General features: G+C 38.6%; 1 protein-coding gene across 9 annotated transcripts in view; it reads left to right on the top strand.

Annotated features, from left to right (window-relative positions):
* The window catches only part of ADGRL2 (adhesion G protein-coupled receptor L2), a 390,203-nt gene that overhangs the window by 307,793 nt on the left and 59,646 nt on the right, over positions 1-22,764 (top strand). For all 9 annotated transcript variants that reach the window (XM_065657083.1, XM_065657085.1, XM_065657084.1 and 6 more), the window contains one exon: positions 10,935-11,148. In XM_065657083.1, coding sequence (XP_065513155.1) covers positions 10,935-11,148 — 214 coding nt within the window. The remainder of the gene's footprint in view (positions 1-10,934; positions 11,149-22,764) is intronic.

Genomic DNA, 22,764 nt, shown 5'->3' with positions numbered 1-22,764 from the left:
ATGCTTCTTTCAAGCGGAGTAGTCTAATGAAGCTCATTAATGCATTTTTCATTAGAACAAGAATATTGAGTGTCCAGGTTAAATTCCAAGGAATCTATCCTGCACTCATTGAGGTTAATGACAAAGCTCCCAGTGATATTAGGGATGCAGGATGAGAACTTAATTGGGGTAATTAAGATTCTGCTTACCTAAAATTCCCTGTTATTTCCAAGTAGATAAAATATTACAAAGTTACTACCATGAAGAGTTGGATAATGTTGGATCTCAACACATCCTTCAGAGATGACAGCATTTCAGTGGGAGATAACAGTATTTCTGTATTTAGCATTTGATTCATTAAGTAACATTGTAATCTTCTAGAGGCTTGTGTATGTGAAAACAATTGTGAAAAATAGCATTCTTTCTGCTTTTGAGGTTCAAACATTGTCTTTATTAGGTATTTAAAGTTAGCACAGGCGATACATTGGCTGAAACCCAGTAAGGATCTGGACTTCAAATTCAGCAGTGGCAGAGACAGAAGAGGCACTGCAGAAGGACCGTGGGGTTGTATAAATTGCAGAGAATAGTTTCGTTAAATGCAGCTTGTTTTGCGGTAGTACGGACTTACTAAATCGCTGTTGGTACCGAAAGAAATGCAGCTTGCTTACTGAGTAGAATAGATAAGATATCCAGCTTTAGTGCCTTCCAGGGAGTCTAAAGCCTCCGTTATAAATGGTTATGTCAGGATGCCTAATTTAAATAGTTACCCTAACACCTGCTCACTCCTGCCTCCTTTGGACACCCAAAACCTTGTCCTTCCCTCCTCGACGTCCCCGGCAGATTAACAGCTCCCTCCTCAATTACGCTGCCATCACGGCCGCTTTGATCACGCTCTGGGCTCGCTCTGGACATTATTAATAAAACTCACTGCTGTGGACGGCGCAGCAGCGTCAGCGGCCGGAGGAGCGGCGGGGGCGGCAGAGGCCGCAGCGGCCCGGGCCGGGCGGGCCCCGCGGCGCCGGGGGGACGGGAGGCGGCGGCAGCGCAGCGCCGGGGCAGCCCTGCCGCCGCTGCCGCCCCCGCCGCCGCTGCTGCTGCCGCCCCCGCTGCCGCCGCTGCTGCTGCCGCCGCCGCTGCTGCTGCCGCCCGGCCCTTGGGCCCGGGGCCGGCCCCTCTGGCTGGCGGGAGCCGAGCGCCTGCTTGTACACCTAAATAATGTATCGGGAGAACACGGCGCTTTCGGGAGGAAAGTGTCGGTTTAGGTGGTGTGGAAAAAAGTGGAGCAATCAGATCTTTTATACTTCACAGCTGCCTCCTGAAATACTTGCTTTAGAAGCGTAGGGAAGGATTTTATTATTTTTTTTTTAAAGAAAACTGTGACCTGGTATAGCGAAGCACGATGCAAAATACATGAATTACTGAGTAAATTGCCTTCCACATGTATAGTAACGGTGCAGTACCAGTGTCTTGCTGCTGGTTATTGAGCTTACACTTGAGCACCTAAGGATGATTTTTTTCCCTGGTCTGGTGTGGAGTTTTCCTAGTCCTTTCCTTTATCATTGGTTGTATTAAGATCAATGAACAACTTCGGAAGCACAGTCCTTCAGCTATTAGATGTGCGCTTCTAAATAGAAGTAATTAACAAATGCAAAGTTTTCTTTTCTATGTTGTGTTACAATGTGTATTCATCCCTTTTGTTACTTTCTAATATAGGTAGAGTTAATTATGGAACTCTTACAATTATGGGAAATTGTTTACTTTGTCTTAGTACTCAGAGGGATCCTGATTTTTCAGTTATTTCATTTGAGTGCTCGTTAGTTCTGTAAAACCTGAGAGTGTTCTTGCATCCACATTGTGACCGTTGGGGACACACACACAGACAAATTCCAGAATTAAAACCAGATTCCTAATTCAGGAGCCCTGAATTTGAGTCCAGGTGGAATTTAGCTGTACTGTTGATTTATATCCCTTGTCCTTCATATTTACCATGAGGCACATGGATATATAGTTACAGGTGATTAACAGCAGTTTGACAGGCTAGCAGAGGTGCATATTTCCTGTATTTACTATGGAAATGGTACTTCTGCTGCCATTCTTACTCCCTGCTGTCCAGAGAGCAAGTTAGAACTGCATATATTCCTTAGGACTTTTAAAATTACCTATTTATTGATAATTAAATAGTTTTCCTTTCTTTATGCAATTTATTATTTAGAGGATGTTCCCATGATTCCAGGAACATGCCAGAACTGTAAGTATGTTGCAAAAACTATATGATGTATCCCTCTCCTCTCTATAGTAGTCTTTTAGAAATCCACAAATATTTCACAGAAGGTAAGATCAGGAAGAAAGCCTTTCACTCTGACAGGCATTTTCCAAGATTGCTTGCTACTCTTGTCTCATATCTATTTGTGGGAATATTTGAAGTGACGGCACATTTACCTTAAAGTAGATTCATCACGTTGCTCTTCTTGTTTTCAAGAGGTATGACTGTGTATTTTGGTTTTAGCAGTTTCATCTGCAGGATCTTGAGCCTTTTTGTTTCCAAAGGTTCTTCTTTCTACTCCTGAGTCCTCAGAACTGTTTCGGAAGCTACACTGAGTGAGAAGGGGGATGGCCGTGCTATTTGCCTACTCATAAGCACTGTTTTAAGTAGCTTGCCCTCATTAAAATTAACCACATAATTTTTCCACTGTAAATTATACTGTGACAATTGACTCTGCACCATCATTTTATTGAAACAAGAGAGAGTATATGAACTCTTACATTGTTGCTTGATTCCATTTCTATTGTATATATAATTCTGTTTGTAAACAAGCAGATGCCCCCTTCGTAATTTTACAACTGTGATCTCAAATGTTACCACGCAGTACCAAGCATAAATATTTTCAATTAAATCTGTGATACTTTTTAGCACTAGGCCTGTGTTTGATATTCTAAACTCTGGCACTTGTAGAATAACATTTTATTTAAAATTAACCAGAATTATCAGGGTCCAGTTTCTACATTTTAGTGAGGTGAAATGTTTTGCTTTCTGACACAGGTTAGGGTATAACCCACTTAAGAAGGTGGTGTACACAGCACACTGAGGGTTATTATTGGCACCTAGCATGTCACCTGCTAGAATGATTTAACTTTCACCAATGCATGTATTCCCAAGGAGACAGTACATCTCTGCATGGTTTCTGTCAACCTGTGAGGTGACAGGACTTTGGGTTTCTTAAAGATGGGAATAAAAGCATATTTCTTTTGTCAGCTGTTCAGTCTGAATACTGCTGATGGAAATTCCCCTTTCTTCCTCTTCCTCTGCCCCTCCTCAACACATGATTTCCAATCAAAAATGATTAAGTGGAAATATAAATTGTTGTTGAAATACATTATTATAGAAAATAAAAGAATATTTATTTTTATTCTGCTACCAGTATCCTGTGTAGAGGAAATAATTCAATGGGAAATCCTGTTGACACTACATTTCTGACACATCAGCCTTTGTGTGTCGTACCTCCCTTTCTCAGAGGTTGTTTCTGATTCAGAAGCTGCTTCTTCCTGACAGGTGGTGTGCTCAGAGAGTTCACAGTTGGTAAACTGGAGATAACCTCCAGGAGGGGGATTTACAGAGACCATGGGACTTATTTGCCTTGAGAAATTTTGAAGATGCAATGTATTTAGCGGCAAGAAAGAGAAGGGTAGAGTGCTTTTTGCGACCTGGCAGAGGATCAAGTGTATATGATGTGAAGTAAAAAAGGAAGGAGATTCTTGCAGCCTGAGAACAGACATCTGGCTGGCAAAAGAAAAGAAGTATCATTGACAGATGAATACTGTTTCAAACTGGGATAATTTTAGATCAAGAGGGCAAAGTTTTGCTCTCATGCATACAGCTCCCACTGAAAGGGATGGGAAAGGTGCGTGCATTCGAGAATAAAATTTGTTTCTAAGTGAGAACTGAACAACACACATATTTTTACACTAGATATTTAGACTTTCGTGTTTAGATCACATGGTTTCCATCCGCCATATGTAGGTGCTGCTAAAATGCTGCCAGGAACCAGGCTCTGGTTTGGTGACTTTCATTAAAGGAATTAGTGGTTTCTATCCAGTTTCAGTGTGGCTGGATTCAAAGTGCAGAAGCCCATTTTCACGGTTTAGCATTAATTAGCACTCTTGTGGCAGCCTCAGCAGGGAGGTGAAGGATTAAATGGGCATGAAGACCAAACTATCTCTTTTCCCATAGTGGCGATTCCTTCGAAATAGAGTTGAGACATGATGGACTAATGTGGGTATGTGTGCGCGGCTGCTGTCTGGACTGTTCTTGTTCCGCATGATTGAAGGACTTCGCTCTGCAGGTCTGTCGATGTCGCACTCTTTTCTCTCCTGCTATTCAAAACAAAACAAAACAAAAAAGCAACCCACAAACCAAAAATGCAAACCTCAGCAAAAAACACAATCCAAAAAACCCCTTATTTCTGCTACCTTGGAGAGACATATTCTCACCCTTCTGAATGAGGGGTAAGAGCTGTTTAGGAGAATTTAAATGAGATCCTTGCCAGCCATACACAGGAAGGATCGACGCTGTTACATTAAAAGGCTGAGGTGCTGCTGCTTACTTTAGGTTTTGCTGAATCATTCAACAAGGTGCAGAAAGCAGGTAAACCCTGACTTTTTTTGCTGAAGAGAGCCTCACAGGGATATTTTTGAGAATTGCATGGAGACTGGAAAACGTAAAAGGAAAATTGTAATAAGTTTCAGAGAACCTGGAAGGCAGGATCCGTCCTGGTGTGAGTCAGAGGGTGTAACTCAGGCTTCTGTCTTAAATTTCAGTAATTAGACATACCATGCTTTATGTACACTGAATATTAAGTATATAATTACAGAAAATTACTTAAGAGTTGTAATTCTGCTGCTCACACTGAATCCTGAAAAACACTAATATTTGACAAAGATTTTTAAAATTTCATTTTTTTAGAGACTAAATCACAATCTAATAAAATGCAAAAAAAATTATAAAAAGCCATCATTAGTTACTTAATATTTCTGGAATCTTTTTATAGACAGCAATTAATATTTCTATTTTGTAAGAGACAGGCCTCTAGATTTTAGCCAAGTAATTAAAATGTGAAACAGTGTGTCCGAGAAATTAAGTTCTTGAAACCAACGTTAAAAACGACCTGTCACAGCTACTTTATCCAATGAAATAGTTGCCTTGCTTCCGCGTAATTTAAATGGTCATGTCTGTTCCTTAGGGTGTCTTGCCTGTTTGTTAAAGTTCAAATAATGAACACACATTTATGCACCTTGTTTTGACTAATCTCATTTTTATGAATGAGTGAAAAAAATGAGGAAGATGTATATTTCTAGAAAACAGATTTCCTTCACTAAATAATCCCTTTTCTCTAGATGTCCCCTCCTTCCAGCATCTTAAATGAAAGTAATGAGTATATACTTAAAATGGCAAAGAATACAGCAGTAAGAGAGTGGTTTTGAACTGATCGCTTCCTGCCTAATTTCCCCGAGTGAGCAGCGGGGTGGGTTCTGTGTGCCGGGCTGCGGTGCGGGCTGCCGGGATCTCTGAAAGCAGAGCTGAGCGCTCTGAACTCCAGACCTCTGTGCGGTATCACAAGCTCTTACTGTGCCAGCGTAATCTTTTAATAGACATGCTTGCCAGACTGACTTCTGTCCTTCAAAGATAGAATTAGAAAGCGCAGTTGTCACTTAAATTGCCTCTATCTTTGCAGTAGTTGGTAGTGATCTGTTGAGCAGGGTTGGATAATTTAAAAGCTGTTTAACAAAATAACATGCTTGTCTGTGTGAAATATATACAGTGCTGAGAGACGGGGAGGAAAGTCTGCCTTGACAGAGTTTGCGGGATTCTTCAGAAACTGCAGGATGCTGAGGCTTTTCTGTGGAATTATAAAAGCTTTGCAGAGCCCATGTTGAGCATTTGCATGATTTTCAGATGGCGAAGTATGTTCAGCTGTCTCTGTGCACGCACGTACACGCTTCGCTGGGAGAGGATTCTCAGCACAGTTTTCGTCGGGCTTTGCATTTGTTGAACATATATTATTGAAATGCTGCCCAAGATGCATCACTTCATCTTGTGTAGAACTTGAATCATCATGTTGCATGATTTGGTAAAATAAAAGAGATTGTGAAAGAGACAACTGTAAACATTCTGTTTGAAAAGATGTGCTCTTTTCAAAAGACCTTTCTGTTAGAGCCAAATAACACAAGAAGCAATATTTCCTTGCAGAGACATATATGTTTATTTCTGCAAAGATTTGTTTTGGGTTCTCAGTTCTTCCAGTATCTGCATTCTTTGAAATAATTTTAAATTTCCATGTTGACTTTCTCTGTGCTTTAAGTTTTAATCAAAGGTTCCTTGCTTCTGATGTCGAGAAGTACTGATGTTAGCCTGTTTACATTCCAGTATTTTTGCTCTGTATGGGGTGAACATTCAAATGTGGTGGTGCCTTTTTGCTTTTATCTACCAAACTTAGCACACTCTCTTGTTATTGACAGCTCAAAAAGATGGTATGCTAGTGGGCAGGATGCTGTGAATTATTAACTTTTCTTTGCACTTTGACAAATTTAGGTTATCTCGTTTCTATGAAGGAAGCAAGACAGTAGAATGGTAAATAAGGCATTGCAAACTTATATAAAACAATTTTTTAGCCAAATCTGGATTTGACATATTTCTGAAACGTGGTTCTGAGTTATGTTTCTTTCATAGGACTTGTGTTTTTTTATTTCATAAACTGAAGAGGAAAGATTTTTGTTTGTGATGTTTTGTTTACATTTTTTCTCAGTGAGTTTTTCTACATGGATTGATGAATAAAGCATTAAAGAATCTATATTACTACTAAAAATCCATTCTACCTCTTTTCTTAAAAATATGATTTCACAAAAGCAGTTTGTTTTCTCTTTCAATGAAGAGCCTGCACTCAACTAATGTGTGAGGAGAAAAAACGTGCAGGAAATATATGTTTGCCAGGAGTCTTTTCTAGAATCAGAATGGTCAGCAGGACAGAAATCACACTCTTTTTCTCATTAGGTATCTTCTTCCATTTTTGAAAAAAAAAAAAAAACCCAAAACCCCACACATACACAACACTGCTTAATATATACAAACACTGAATCAGAGACAGCATATGTTCCGTTTGGTAATAGGCGCTTACTTGAGTTAATGTTTAGGTTGTGCTGGAAGTCCCAGCCAGGGCACCAGAAAGGTCTTTGCAGTCGAGGAGCAGTTTGGGTTCTTGGGTGGCAGCAGCAGCAGCAGAGTCATCCGTGGCACAGTTTGCCTTGAAGCAATTAGCAGGAAGAGGAGGAATGTTGATTTCAACTGCAGGAGGACAGCCAAACAAAACAGGTTTATGCAAGGTACAGTCAGGCAAGCAGCAGGTTGAACACAGGTTGGTTAGAAAATACAGCATTGAAAATATTCATGAGGAATTGCACTGGAGATACAAAGTTACCGGTGACAACAGTAATTATTGACAGAGCCACATACTTACGTCTAAAAAGCCCTGGAATGATGAAGAAGCATTCAGATCCCGGTCGTTCAAACTTCCATCCTGTGGCACTGCATCTGTTTATTGGGAATTATCTCCTGAATGTAAATGAATTTCAGTCCTAAGTCATTGCACCTGTTGCCAAGAGGTATTTGTTGCAATCACTTGCCTGAAGCGCAGGGAGTTATTGCTTGACGTTTTATAGCTCCAAAAAAAGCTGTTGTTTCAAAATCATTTGTTCAGAGAGGAGAAAATGGAGCAAAACAGTTCATTTTACCCTAAGCACTGCTATTTGGCAGTATTCACATTTGCACAGCACAAAGCTGCAATATTGATTTTTCGCTCACAGGGCCTCCCACTAGTTCTTTCTTCGATTGTCAGGGTTGCAAGATGGATTGAATTACACTTTGCTTGTTGATACGCTTATTTTTTCTTTGTTGATAGGAAAAGATTACAAATAAAGCTTCAGCATAAAGATCACAGCAGCTTTGTTAGTGGACCTTATATTTATTTATTTTATTTAGTTAAAATTCTTTCTGTGCCATAGAGATTCCTTAGAGCAGTCTCCTCACCTAACACATGCTGCATTGTTTTGCTTTATTGCTGCTGCTTTTGCAATGTAACACGTACATTACAGTCTCAGGTGCATCCTCTGTTGCCTGTGAAGTGATCTAACCTTGCTCCAGTATTTTTAATGTTTGTCCTAATACAGAACTTCTCATGGATGCCTGCAGGGGGAAAAATTGCAGGATGAAACACATTCATAGTACTTATAGCAGTTGCCATAGATGATGAAATAAGATTTTTAGGCAGCTGATCTGTGTAACAAACTGTGGATGTCTTGTATTTGAATTCAAGGTATTTGCAGCAGAAGTGGGGCCTCTGCTGCAAGATCTGTAGGGAGGATTCAGTGCTTGTCACGGGTTGCTCCATGTGGATTTGTCAACCCTGGCCCCATCAAAATCCACACATCTGATCTGCTGCTGCACAGACGCTGCATGCGTAGCCACCAACACCTCAGTGGCCGTACGCTATGCACCCCCCCACTTGCCCTTCTGCAAAAATCCCCTTTGGACAGCCAAAGCTGCTGTTTCCCTCCCTGCTGAGTGAAACCCAAAAGCTTGGGGTGGGGCTGCTGGAGTCCCCCAGGCAGACTGTGTGGTGCCGTGTGCCGGAGAAGGTCCTGCTGAGTGCAGGAGATGGAGGCAGCATTACCGCTGGAGGGACGAGCTTTGTGTGGACAGCATTCCATTTGACAGGAGCGGTAGGATGTAGGAATGGCAGTCACTAGCAGCATTATATTTGGTCCCACCACGGCTGTCATGATGGTAATTAATCAAAGGCGCTTCTGTGTGCATATGTGGCGGGGGTTTTGCGTGTACCCCTCTCTGTGCCCATTTCACGCCCTCACTGAGCCGTGAGCAGCTTCTGTCTTTGTTGTATTAATTTGCTGCATGGGAGGAACATGTAGGGTGTTAATGTGATGGATTCGTGGTTTAGTTCTTTCCAGCTTTCAACTCATGATACTTCAGCAAGTCTCTAATAATAGCGTTTGCTATTGCACTTGGTATGTGCAGCCAAACCTATGGCCAGGAGTGAATCTGAGATGGAACTGTGGTGTTTTCCACAGCAATGTGGCTTCTTCCCGTATTAACAAATACTGAAACATACTGGCAGAGTAACGGTACCAGTTTCATGTAGGATACACAGGTAGGATTCCACAAGAAGTAAAGGCAGAACCGGCTGCCGCGCTTTAGCCTTTCCCTTCCCCGTGTCCCAGGGTGAGTTCCTGCCCAGCCAAAGTTCTGTTCCTCTGAGACCTCATCCCTTCTTTTGCAGTCAAGGAAGGCTGGAGTCCAACCAGCCCTTTGCGTTAGTTTACTACAGAAGTTGGACAAAAGCGGGTGCTAGTGCAAAGGGGAAGGCAGGGCGTACAGGTGGAGGGGGGTGGATGGGAAGGTGGGCTCTGGCTGCCAGGGAGCCACATCAGGACACTGGTGTCATCATTATCAACTGGTCTTTTTTGCAGTCCTAACAGATAATCATCTTCATATAGTAGGAGTTTTAATCCACAGATCATTAATTCAGTAGAAAAAGTGACAGCCTCTGGTTCATGTGAAAATTTACTATCAAGGGGTTATCTCAAGTTGTTCTTGATCTTTTTAGATCCTTGCTTCCTTGCCTCTTCTAACACATCATACTTTTTAAGAAAAGTTTCTTTGCCTTCAAAACACTGTAGAGCACCAAGTTTCCATGCTTACTAGCTATTTCTCTTTGCAGTCACAGCTTATCTCCAGCAGCCTGCAGTGAAATATTAATGGCCTTGTGCTACTGTATTAGGATTACTTTTTTAAAAAAATAGGAAATATCTGTAATTCTGCTGAAAATTTAGAAATTATTTACTATTCAGTGAAACAGTTACTCAACCCTACCATTTTACCCAACTTGTCTTCAAAAAGGCAGTAATGCACACATTTTGTAAGAAACTTAAATATTCTGTTTAATAATAATCCACCAGTAGCTCTGTACAAGGAAGTGTAGTATACGGATACATTTTTCTGATGCAATATGTTTTTTGCATAAAGAAATGTCTGTAAAAGACTAAACATCTGGATGAATATCTGAACCATTGTTTTGTTTCTAAAGTATTTCATGCTGCTTCGTTAGAGAAGTTACCTATTTTTAAGAATTCTTTCACGCAGAAAAATGAGAAAAAGTTTCTGGGAGGGATGGAAAGATTTTATACAGTACATATCTGCAGTTTGCAGTACTGATGATTTATATATTTATTCCAAGTCTTCTCTGTCTATGGTTTAATTTATGTAAAAGGCACAGTAAAGAGCATTGAAGTTCAACTAGGTAAAGTATCAGCGTGTGGTGATCTGGTGCCATCAGATCTGGTGGCACAAACACATCCATGCTGGGGACATAGAATAGCTAAGCAAAAGAAACCAACTGTCCCTGGAGAAAGGAAGATGCAAATTAAGAAAGACTAATGAAGTTGGAACTATGGCTTTGGCTGTTGTGGTGTTGTTGTTGCTGTTTGTTTTTTTAAAGTCACTTCTGCATTTGCAAATCCTGCCTGCTCTGCTGTTTCCCACTTTCAGACATGGCCTGTCTGACTGTGCCCAAAGAGGGGAGAAAGAAGCAGAGAGAAGAGATGGTAACGGGAACAGGCAGTTTAGCCTTGCAGACAGGCACCTCTGTCTGCCCTGGCAAGGGTTAGAAGAAGTGAAGAAGAATTTCCTCCTTTCCCAGATGAGGGACACAGCAGCAGTGGTGTAGGGATGTGAGAGTTTCATGAAAGATGCTTCACTTACCAGATCAAACCATTCGAAGGAGCACTGCCTTTGGCACACTGATAAGAGTTCGTGCCCATGTGACAGAAAAAGAATACTCCAATGGAATATGTCCTTTAGGATCAATCCCATGTTTTTTTCTTTTCCTCAGGTTTCAGCCGAGCAGCACTACCTTTTGGTTTGGTTAGGAGGGAGCTCTCCTGCGAAGGCTACTCTATTGACCTGCGGTGTCCAGGAAGCGATGTTATTATGATAGAAAGTGCTAACTATGGACGGACAGATGACAAGATTTGTGATGCTGACCCTTTCCAGATGGAGAACACAGAATGCTTCCTTCCAGATGCCTACAAAATTATGACACAAAGGTAAAAATATGTGTATCATTTTGAAGACTATAGAGGAAAAATGCCTGAATTGATACATTAAGAGGTAGATACTGTAGGAAATGCTGAGTTGTAGTTGCTGGTTTACTGTTGAGGTAGTAATATTTCTATATAGTAATATTATCAGGAAATAAGAACTACTAGTTACAATTAGAGAGATTGGGATTTTTTTTTTTTAATTGCATGACCAAAAGTTAAAAAGCAGGAAGATAACTGTAAGGAGAATGGAACGATTCACTTATCTGGAGATTCCCTGTTTCCTTGTGGTTCAGGTGGTCAAACAGCACTCAAAATGTGTCCAAATGGCTGCTGCATTTTTCAGTAACCTCTACATTCCCTGGCAAACTTTAATATTTTCTATGAATGCACTAAATCGTTGCCATAGTTCCTACCTGTAAAATGCATCTGGTGGAAAAGGCCAGAATGATTAGATGCCAGGATGATTATATGTCATTATACATGTGTGTGCGGAAGCATAGATGCATAGAAGTGCAAGTTACATTATGTCTTAGTGACAGAGATTGTCATTCTGAGAAGACAATGAATCAGAAGAGCCAATAAACGCATTTTTATACAAAAGGTGCATCAGAACTAAGATTCACAGAAATTCCTGTGTGACAGGCCACATTCCAGCAGGAGTCACATAGTACTGACAGTTGTGGAAGTGTCAGCACAAATCCATCACTGATGTCATTACTAGCTTAAACTACAAACTTGTGGAAAATCGGGATTGGTGGGATGTTTTCCTCCCAGTTGCATTTTTCCTAGGGTGAGGAAACTGAACAAAATGGGGATGGAATAAGCTGGGAGCTTTCTGGTGCATGTACATAGATGTGTCACATGAAGCACACAAGTTATCCTGCATGCAGTGCTGCATTTACTGTGTTCTCTTTGAACATGGTAGCACTCAGTAACATATATTCACATCTTAAAAATAATTTACCATTTCGATTTCCCAGTTCATTCAAGTTGTCATGAGTGTGACTCTTAAGATTTTTTTATCATTTTCATGTGAATGTATGGATGTTCTCTACTTTTGTAATCAAATATTTGGGCTAGATCTCAGGTGTCAATTTCAAATGCTGGAGCTAAATTAAGGATATCAGGCCTTTTATTCTTGTTCTGTGTTGAACCTGTGACTTGTTCTGTGATCAGTGAGGGAAATGCTCCATTGCTACGCTAATAATAAGGTAATATAACTTCTTTAAATCATGTTTGAATTATCTTTTTGTGGTTCTAGTTCGTTGTTGTTAATTAGATCAAGCCAGATTTCCACTGAGATTTGCAGCAGCAGTGTCATCATCCTCTAATCTGTCAACTCCCTTTGAAACCACCTTCAATTGCTTTTGTAAATGTAGTGCCTCTCTGTAGACTTCCTTGTTGTGTAAAATGCATGTTGTGTTTTGATCAAAGTCCTCCTTATGTTCACTGCAAATATACAGATTAAGGCAGTCAGAGACAAATACAGAGGCACAGTCTTGCTTAAAGTGACATCAAACTGTTACTGGAAAGCTGAAATTTCAATCTTCCCCTTTCAGTTAATCAACTGTAAGTTTATGATAGCAGAGGGTATTTTTGGACTTCCCCAATTTTCCACTCTTGCCCTTTTTAAACAGATTAAAATGAAGTTGTGATCACATGTATGGCATTGGATCAGAATATCTATGCTCAGAGAGAGTTTTAAATTTTTGTTCTTTTTTTCTTTTTTTCCTTTTGTCTGAACAAACGGCAAAGAGCATTTGACACTTTACTTTCTATTCTTGTCTGGCATCTACAGTAATTTAGAAGTTTGCTTTCAGAATTTTCTTTCTCGGATCCTGTCATTAAGTAGAAAAGCTGTCTCTTGCTTTGTTCACTCTTCTCAAAATTGCTCAATTTGTGCTATATTGCAAGCACAGAAGAATGTTAGAAATTTATTATGAAATATTTAAAGTTCTTATATCTCATTTATTTATAAGTGCATTAGTGATCATAATTTTTTGTTGTCTAAGGCAAACTGTTGTTTGGTACTCAGCACGTCCTTGATCTGATATCTAAAAAGTATCACATCAGCTGTATTTTGATGACAGCAATTGCATAGAAAAACCTCACTTGAAGGACTATCAGATTAATTGGTTTCATTTTCTTTTTTTTTTCTTTTTTCCTTTAAACTGACTAGAAAAAAAATCTGTTAGAACATTAGATCACAAGGAAAACTTTTCTTCCATATCTTTAGAAATAAGCAGCAGTAGTTTCTACATTGCTACTTAAAATCTTCAAGTGTTTACTTTTAAGGACTAATGACATGTTTTTATCACTTCAGCCAGCAATGCTTTTACCACTGCATTTGACCACTCAATTCAGTTTAGATCTGCAGTTAAATGTAGCTCCACGGCAATTATTAAATACTCATCATTCATTTGCAACATTACTCCACAGCTTCTGCACAGCAACTACATTTACTGTAGTTACAACATGAAAACACTGGCTTAATGAGATCAATACTGTGAAATCTGAAGATTGAAAAATAAGATGAGGTTTCTAGTTTAACAGATAGCCATGTAATCACATGCACTGCTCCCCTTCCAAAGAACTGGAAATACTAGCACACAAACTTTGCCTGTGTATACTGATGCATCAGCTTCTCGTTCTGAGAACAAGCTGCTACTTAATCTTTTCTCCCTCCCTTTTCTTTATTTTCTGCAGTTCTCAAAAGATTTTTAACTTAATGCTTTCCAAGGAAGCCTGACTAGAACACTAATGACTTCATTGCTTTGCTTTTACCTTTGTAAAGTAGTTATTAAATTTTTAGTCTCTGATTGAAATTACTTCCCAATTATTCTAGAATAAAGTCTTTCAGATGTATTTAGATTCCATGTAAACTTCAGAGTGGCATGGTTAAAATTAAAAGCTTTGGCAAAAGAGACTAGATCTTTAGAAAATCTCTCTCCCCTTCACACTTCTTTGATAATTAACCCCAGCATTTCCACACGACCAAGTTGGAGAGATCCTACAACAGGCTAAAGTTGAGTATAGAAATAAGCTTATTTCTAGAATATACGCTGAAGGTGTAGTGTGAGTGAGTGGCAGAGGACCAATGTTTCAGGCAGTTAGATGTTAAAATAATCAAACTTCTTGGTGCTCCTCTGTCTTTTAGCAGGGACAAACCTCCTCTGTTTCCTCTTCATTTAAAAAGGAATTAAATGAACAGGGAAGCATAAGATGCAAAGCAGCCTGAGGAAATTGCTCTAGTTGCTCACTCGTAAAGTGTATTTGTGTGGCTGTAGCCAGAAACTGTCGGGAGACTTAGAAGTTGATAAGGCTAACTAGTACTGCTTGTTAGGGGCACAGCAGACTGGAACATTAACATAATAAAATTTCCTTATGACCTAGTCTTAAATCCACTTCCATTGTAGGGGGATTGCAGGTGGATTGCACTGAGTTACACTCAAACGGCTGGTGTGTTTAGGAGGACTTGCTGCATCCAGGACATCGGCATCCAACTTGAAAGCCCCACTCTGGAGGCTGCAGCTGCAGGTGGACAGATCATAGGTTTTTGTTAGGGCAGTCACTAAGGAATTCCTAGATACCACATAGTGTTTGGAATTCTGTTTTATTAGCCTAAAATAATAATAAATATTTTTAAGTATTTGTAAATACATACTTAAAATACATTTCCAGGGTAAAGGCATATTTTGTCTGTAATTTTATAGTGGAACAATAGCCTGCTAAGAAGCAGGTTTGCATGCTGGGACCATTCTCTGCTGAATTGAAATCAGGCTTTTTTCAGTAGGAATCGTTTTTCCTAGTCCTAAACTTTTTGTTTAGGAAAAGTTCCTGATTAATTAAAAGTTTAGATGCTGTGTCTGTCTTTTGTGATCCCATTACAGTACAATTACATGATATTTTTTGCCTGTGTGTTTACATAAATACTTGCGTAGAGTGGCAGATAATAATTTTGAATAATATAATTTCGAATCTTGAGAAATCAAATATTAAAAAAAATCAGGTTCATTCCAATATGTGCACCTTATTTTTTGTGTAATTTGAAGTTAATCCTATTGGTGTGGCTTGTATAAAATTAATGTTTTGTAAGAAAATGCAACATACTAATTCTGAATCTTTGGAATCATTTACTTAGGAAAAATTCAAGTATTTAAGGTTGACAACCAAATTAATATTAACTTCAGAGAGAAAACATTGTCTCCTTCCTCATAAAGTCTAAAATACCTTGAAGTTTTAAATAAGAACTTGTGATCTGTGTTCTGATACTGAATGTAGTTGCGATCATTGAAAAAGGGAAAAATTCAGAATGTTTAAAACCACAGACCTTACAGGCCAAGCAAACATCCATATTAAAAAATACAAGCCCGCAGTTGATATATTCAGATTAATTTTTACCTGCAACGGGAAGGAGGTTACATCAGTCGTGCACTATGAAATGGCCTCAGTTCTATTTTCATCCACAATTTATGCTATAATGATAGCTTTATATGCTCTTTACTAAATATATTTAGTCAGTATCATTTTGCTTGTAAAATATGCATAAACAAAGCAAACCTCATTATAATATGTAAGCATAAACATATAAATATAGTAGCTATAATAGGTGAACTTAGGGAATTTTACCTTTTAAAAATACCCTTCTCTTTTAAAACATAGCTGCAGTAAAGGGATTAAAAGAGAAATACATCCTCTTCAGCAGTGACTTTTTTTTCTGTTGCACGTATCCTGTCGTATCTATAGCACATGCAACACATGTACCTTCAATTACCATGTCCATCACGACACCAGTGAAGAGTTCATGCTGGGGTTTTGGTTACCATGAACTTTTCTCACATGGTAATGCTCTTAACCTGTTGCGTCCATCATCTCTCTGCAAGACAGCTGCGCTTATGGAGGGTCTTCAAAATGTAAGCGGAGTGCCTCCTGCCCCACCGAGCGATCGGGGGAAGGCTGAAGGAAGCAGGGTATCCATTCCTTCTCCTGAGACTTCAGTTTTTTCTTAATCCTTCCCAACGGGAGTGTGGGAGAACAGAGATGTCCATTCTTTTCTGCCTATTCACATGTCCAACAAATATGTCATTTTTGAAAAATCCTATATATAAATGAGAGTGAGACGTTTTTGAAAGAAAACAAAACGAGTTCTCTGAAGAAGACACATCTCTCAAGCCCTCTGTCTTGTTCCTGCTTGTCAGATCTGTAGAGGAAACCTTGTCATACTGTATTAGCGTCCTTTCAAGTGAAAACAAGTTGGGTCTGTTCCATAATGTGGTTAAATAGAGAAAATCTTCTGGACTCCAGGCTTGGATGGATAGCGGATAAATCTCCTATAACTGACTAATCTCACTTATTGGAGTGAAAAGGTCTAGCCAAAAGCAAACCTCATCCAGGGTGTCTTTGCTGGTAGAAGGCAAAACCTGCTGTGGGATCACTGCAGAGCTGAATTCCAGCCTTTGCAAGAATTCCACAAAGAAGCATTTTAGTGCCTCAAAAATAGCTTCCTCGGACAGGGCTCACGGTTGATTCAGTATTTAAACTGTGCTATGCTTCAGATCTGCATTTCTTAGTGTGACTTAAAACAGTTTTCACGGGCAGGATTTGATCCTGTGCCACACACAAACGCCCGCGCTGGTGGGAATGGCGCTTTCCTGCGGGGTGTGCCGGGCTCAGGCAAGGGCTCTGCTGACCCCTGCTGCTGTCCCTGCTTTTCCCTTGCTTTTCCTTCCACAGCCGAAGATCGCCTCCCTTTGCTAAATGCGTTATGTCGTGAAGTGTCTTAGAATGAGAGATATACCTCGCCTTTTTCTACTTTCTGCTCATTAAGAGCTTGCATATCTACTTTTTGTGTCAGAGAAATACCGACATTGATGGTAGGATAGCACGGCTGAGGTGCGTTTTCGGAATTGATGCACGTCGGGGTTGCTGTGGTGCTGATGCTGATCTCATGTACGAAATCCTTTCGCTTTGGCGTGCCAGCAGTTTCTGTTTCAGCTTGCTGACAACTGCTTCACAAAACATTTACCACACAAGATTATCAACATTGGATATCTTTTTTTAAGCATCTTTTCAAAACGAAGGCTTCTACTCCTCTGAAACAGACATAGGTCTTATTACGGCAGTAACCCCTGTGAATATTTTGATGTAGCAGAAGCTTAAAATGCTCTTTATTTTTAAACTAAGCTTTTCACAATACTGGGCCGTGGCCAGATTGATTTTTGTTTTGTTTTGTCTAGTTTTTATGTGTTAGTCACAAGACTTAGTTATGACTCAAATGTAAAGAAAAAAGCAGAAATACACGTAGCCTATTTTCATGAACTAGGCATAATCATATAGCCTAGAATATTCATGAAGCATACCGTAGTTCTTGGCTTTATTACAGAAAAAAAGAGCAATACCCATGACTGAGAAGAACCTTATCTGGCATTGTGCATTTTCACTATCATTAATTCTTAATATGAAAGTAGTAGGTCTGGTTACTCATTAAAAATAGGGGGTTTTATTAATGGGGTAGTTCCATCGTGGCATTACTTAGTAAATTAAATACAAATCCTCATATTACGAGGTTCTGAGCAGTCAGGGAAGCTGAAATAGCTGTCAGTGGTACTCGATCATCTTTTTGCAGTCTGTACTGGTATTATTTTCTGCGGAAGAAATTACACACGTGCAAGCACATAACACGCGCGTTGCTGTAGTCATGGCTTTGGACGAGCTACAAAGCAAACAACAAAAGGATCATTGATACCGACTAATGACATTTAAAATTTAGATTTAGTTTACTTCAAAAAAGATTGGATTCATTATTTTACCAGGGTGTAGCTTGTTATTTTATTTAGTGTTTTCATATCTTATATTTAAGTTGTTTACTTTCCTTTATTATTGGCAAAAACACCATCAAATCCTACTTAAGTCAGTGTATATCTTATCTGGCAGGGTAGCATATACATATTCATCAGCCTTTCCTTGCTCTTCATGGGTGAAAATAAATATAAATAAGTATATGTATGTATACATAAATTTTTAAGTATTATACACTGCTTCTTGTATATTTGAGCGTCAGATAAAATGCATGCTTTAGCCTGTGATTTTCTTTTTTTTTTCCTTCCTTTTTCCTTTTTTTTTTTTTTTTTTTTCCTGATTTCTGAAATAGGCTCTATCAGGTGTGCATACTGTTTATCCTAAAGTTAATAATTTACTATGTGTTTTGGATATGTAATTATCTCTTCGTAATTCACTAATGTTTTTGAGAACTCAACTGAGACAACATTGTTTAACTTTCAGTACTATTCAGTTGAATTTTGTGTTCTGTTGGACAAATTTGTATGAATTTTTTATAGTTTCCAAATTTCTAGTCTAGCCAAGATAAGTTCCTAGTTCAGTTGTACTTAGAACTTTATTATTAATAAATTCTGATTTACTTACATATTACTGTGCCCAATTTAGTTCATATGGAATAATACTGTGATAATTGAAGCCTATTAATTCCTCCCACCCCAATATATCCTCTATAATACTTAGCCAAAACAGCTACATTATCTGATAAATTGATTTAGGACTTTATACATGTGTTCATATAGCCATTTATCTCAACCCTTGCTGAGGAGACCTTTATTAAGCTGTGATGACTGCTGAATATGAAATGTAACCAAGATTATTTTTTTATTCAAATATAATTTAAATATTCATCAAAGAGGAGTTATGCTTGAAACTGACAGAGACTATTAACATCAAAAAATATAATTAACTGCACTGGGTATCATGAAGCAGAGTTAGCCAAATAGCCGAGAGGTCTAATTGCTCTAGAGTCTGAGAAGCAATAGTTTTATTTTATACTGTTGCTGTGGAATTAATAGTGATGTGGTTTCCTGTGTGAGGCAATTAAAAGCTGCCTGTTAAGGTTCATTGCACTATAGGAAATCTGTTGAATATCACTTAGTAAACAGAACTGACATGGAAAAGGTACATGAAGATAGGCAGAGCAGGGTATAGATCGTAAATTAGGGCAGATTAATATGAATTAAAGATGTGTAAGTAAATTATGACTACTTTTTAGTGTTACGAAGTCAGCAGCAGCAATGAAAGTGAAAAGTTTTCATTAGTAACACAAAGGAAATAGAATTTAAACATTATTATAGTGAAGCTGTTTAATTGAGAGGAAAGGAATAGAAGAGTAACATGGGTTTAAAAATTAAAAAGTAGCTAAAGAGTAGTATAGAAATGAGCAGATCTCATATTCTGGAAATTTCCTCCTGTTACAGTATAATCTCCTACTTATAATAAAAAGAACCTTCTGACCTTTGTGTCTCAATTAAGCTTTTTAGTTGAATTCAACAAGAAAAAACTTTATTGAATCCCATAGATTCTGCCTGTGTCCAGGCTATACCATCTAAAAAGGGGTGGCCCTATTCATGGCATTTTGACATTAATGAGGTTACTGAAATGGAAAAGTTTTAAGGATCAAGGATACAAGCAGTAGCAGTATTTTACAGCATTTGTTTTATTCTCCGTAGTAATACAATTGCAATCTAATTGCTTAATAAGTGGGCCATGATTACCGAAAGACACAGATAATTCCCCTCTTTGCATTTCCCTTATTTGCATTTTATTTTCTACATATTGCAGAACAATAATTAGCAAAAATGCTATGGCCACAACTGAAAGAGGTCTCTTTTTTTCACTTTCATATAATAACTCTGAGTGAAAGGCGTTTGTGTGTGTGTTCTTTAATTTAGTATGATAGTCAACTTCTATGTTTTTAAGAAGCAATGTTAAAAAACAATGTCATACTGGTAAAATAAAATCAAACAAAGAATTCAACTAGAATTCCTTTTTTCTGTAAAGATTGGCTGCCTGTTTCATACATTATTTAGTGTGCTTACCCTGTTTATCTCAGTGACATAAGAGTGCGTGCTGCTTTCTCAGAAGAGCGCTGTCTTTGCCGCTTCACAGCACAGTGCCTTGTACTCCCAGGCTTGCACATGGTGTTAGCAGATATTTAAAGCACTTCAGCCTAACATTTTATAGGTCACGATGAATTGAGCCTATAAAACAAGTTACTGCAATGAAGTTAATGCAGTCTTAAGTGTGTTACATAGACTGAATACTCAGTATTCAGTATATTTTTAGCTTGCTGTAGACGCATCAATGGGGAGGAAGGGTTCTTGTCACGTAGAATTTTTCCATGTCAAAGCTGCTTTATAATACATTTGCAGTGCAGAATCTTTACTACAAATTTACTATTGAGAGCTGTGACTTTTTCAGGTTTTCACTATAATATGGTAGCTATTGGAACCTTGGAATTTCACACACGTGCACACACACGCGAAGCAGGTCCTGTAACATAATTAAAAGAAATGGGGTAGCAGAATCATTTCATTGAGCGAGCTGCTCTGACCAAAGCCATATAGTTCAAGCACCTTAGAGGAAGGAGTCTTACTACTTCTTAATGACAGCGAGCTGTATAATGTTCCATCTGGCAAGATACGTATTCCGTCGTGGTATGTGCAAAGGTGTCTATATTCCTTTCTTGGTAGTAATCTGTGATCCTTAACCTTACTGTTCATTGCTTCTCAGATATCATGCTTATTGTGATAAATAGCTATATGATGGAGCAATTTTGAAATTTATTTAATACACACATTTTTCCAACACTGTAAAAACGTTGTTTCACCATAACTCAGATTTTGTGCTCCTTTTCTGCTATTTAATACATTAATTTAGGCTGAGTTGTAAGTGTAACAACGTGATGGTTCTGAACCCATACTCTTTCGCTGTTCACTGAATTTCTTATCCGCATTGAACTCAACTGTACTATTGTTCTCATGAAGATGTCAGTGTTTTCTCATTTAGGATGTAGTAGCACTGATACTGCGTTCAGTCTATTATTTTAGTGCCAGCATCACTGGTGGGTATGAAAAATGTCATTTACTTTGTATATTTAGTTTTCTTAGATAATTTTGCTGCCTTTGTGACAGAGATACAGCAAAAGAACACCTTCTGGAATTGCATTTAAAACAGGAGCACTTACGGGTAATGTGCTGTAGACAGAACACATATGAGTTAGTGCTCAGTTATCATGAATGCCATCAGCAATGCCTTGTTACTTTCTTATCAGCCACTTCCTGCTGTCAGCCCAGTGCTTATTTCAATAGAAAAGGATTTGCATCAAATGCAATACAGTATTATGTATGGCTAACATGGGGTTTTTAATTGTGCAGGCACATGAGACTCCTTCAGTGGTAGACAGTTTGATAAAAGGATTAGATTGCGAATATTTTTGACACAATTAAAGATTATCTGTACATTGTCAGAGTCAAGCCAGTGAATTTTCTGATGTATTTTTTACAGAGTTGAATCTGTTTGACTTGCGTGAAAACCAAGCACAGAATATGCAGGTTTTTTGCAGATGTGAAAACAAGCAAACAAGAGCAGGCCCCTAAACTTTGTTGGGCTTAAAACTGGAACTTCCAGGAATCAGAGAGTATCCAGCTCAAATCACTAACTTAATCCCTTAACTTCAAATCACAAGGAAAGTGGAGTTGTGCTTTCCAAGTTTTCCAAGTAGAAGGATGCTTTTGCACGGGAAGTCCTATACCTGGAAGCCCTGCAAGCTTTCCAGATGATAATTAGATGCAGACATCACTGTGGGTAATGAATAACAGCGCCTTTGTGACAGGCATTCCTCTCAGAAGAAAAGAAAGTACTTGTAGTGAGGACTCTCAGACCCAGTTTAATAGGAAATGACACCACTGTTACAGAGTTGATTAAAGACTTACCAAGGGACAGCACTCCTGGAAAAAATCAGCAGATGAAATAGGAAGAGTTGTAATTTTATCATTAGTTATCGGTTAAATATATATAGCTTTAAAGCCATGAAATCAGCATTAAAAATTATGAGAAAAAAGACTGTACCATCTTACTAGCAGATTGTGCTTTTATAAATCTCGTAAAATAACCAAGTTGTCTTTTGGCTTCTTGCTCAGCATTTTGCTTCGAGTTCTGTTGAGCCATAGGAATGAGTCACTCCGTAGCTCTGTGGAATTGGTAGATATGCAGCGGTGGGCACATGGCCTCTGTTGATGAAAATTATAACCCAAAAAGGGGATATTCCCCAAGGCAAGTTTACAAAAAACAATTTATTCTTTTTCACCCTGTAAAACTCATCTTACATGCAGGATCTCTTGCATTATTTCAAACTCTAATCCTCTGAGTGGGTAATTAACGGACCAGAAAAGCCATTTGTGGAAAGAAAGAGCCATAAGGGTGAAAAATATTTCTCCGCTGAATGATCTTTAAGGAGTAAATAATTACAAGAGTGAGAGGTTTGGGATGACCAATCTAAATCTGAACATAATTAGGATGAACACAGTTTGAAAATCGAAGCAGTTGGCATGTGCAACAATTCTCATATCAGAAGACTAATTAAATATTTAAAAGCCCAAAACCCCTCACTATTCACAGAAAAATAACCTGCCACAAAAGGGTCTGTAACTTTGCAGATAATTAGGAAGGTTACAGGGGGAAAAATCACAGATTGGCTCCAAGGTTCTGCAAGGTCACGTCTTATTATGGTGTATCTTTTATATGGTCTGATAACAAGTTTCTTGCTAATTTAATCTA

Source organism: Caloenas nicobarica, chromosome Z, assembly GCF_036013445.1.
Source record: "Caloenas nicobarica isolate bCalNic1 chromosome Z, bCalNic1.hap1, whole genome shotgun sequence".
In the NCBI taxonomy this organism is placed as follows: domain Eukaryota; kingdom Metazoa; phylum Chordata; class Aves; order Columbiformes; family Columbidae; genus Caloenas; species Caloenas nicobarica.
The sequence above is the reverse complement of the archived record's forward strand: the minus strand, read 5'-3'. Positions and strand labels throughout refer to the sequence as shown.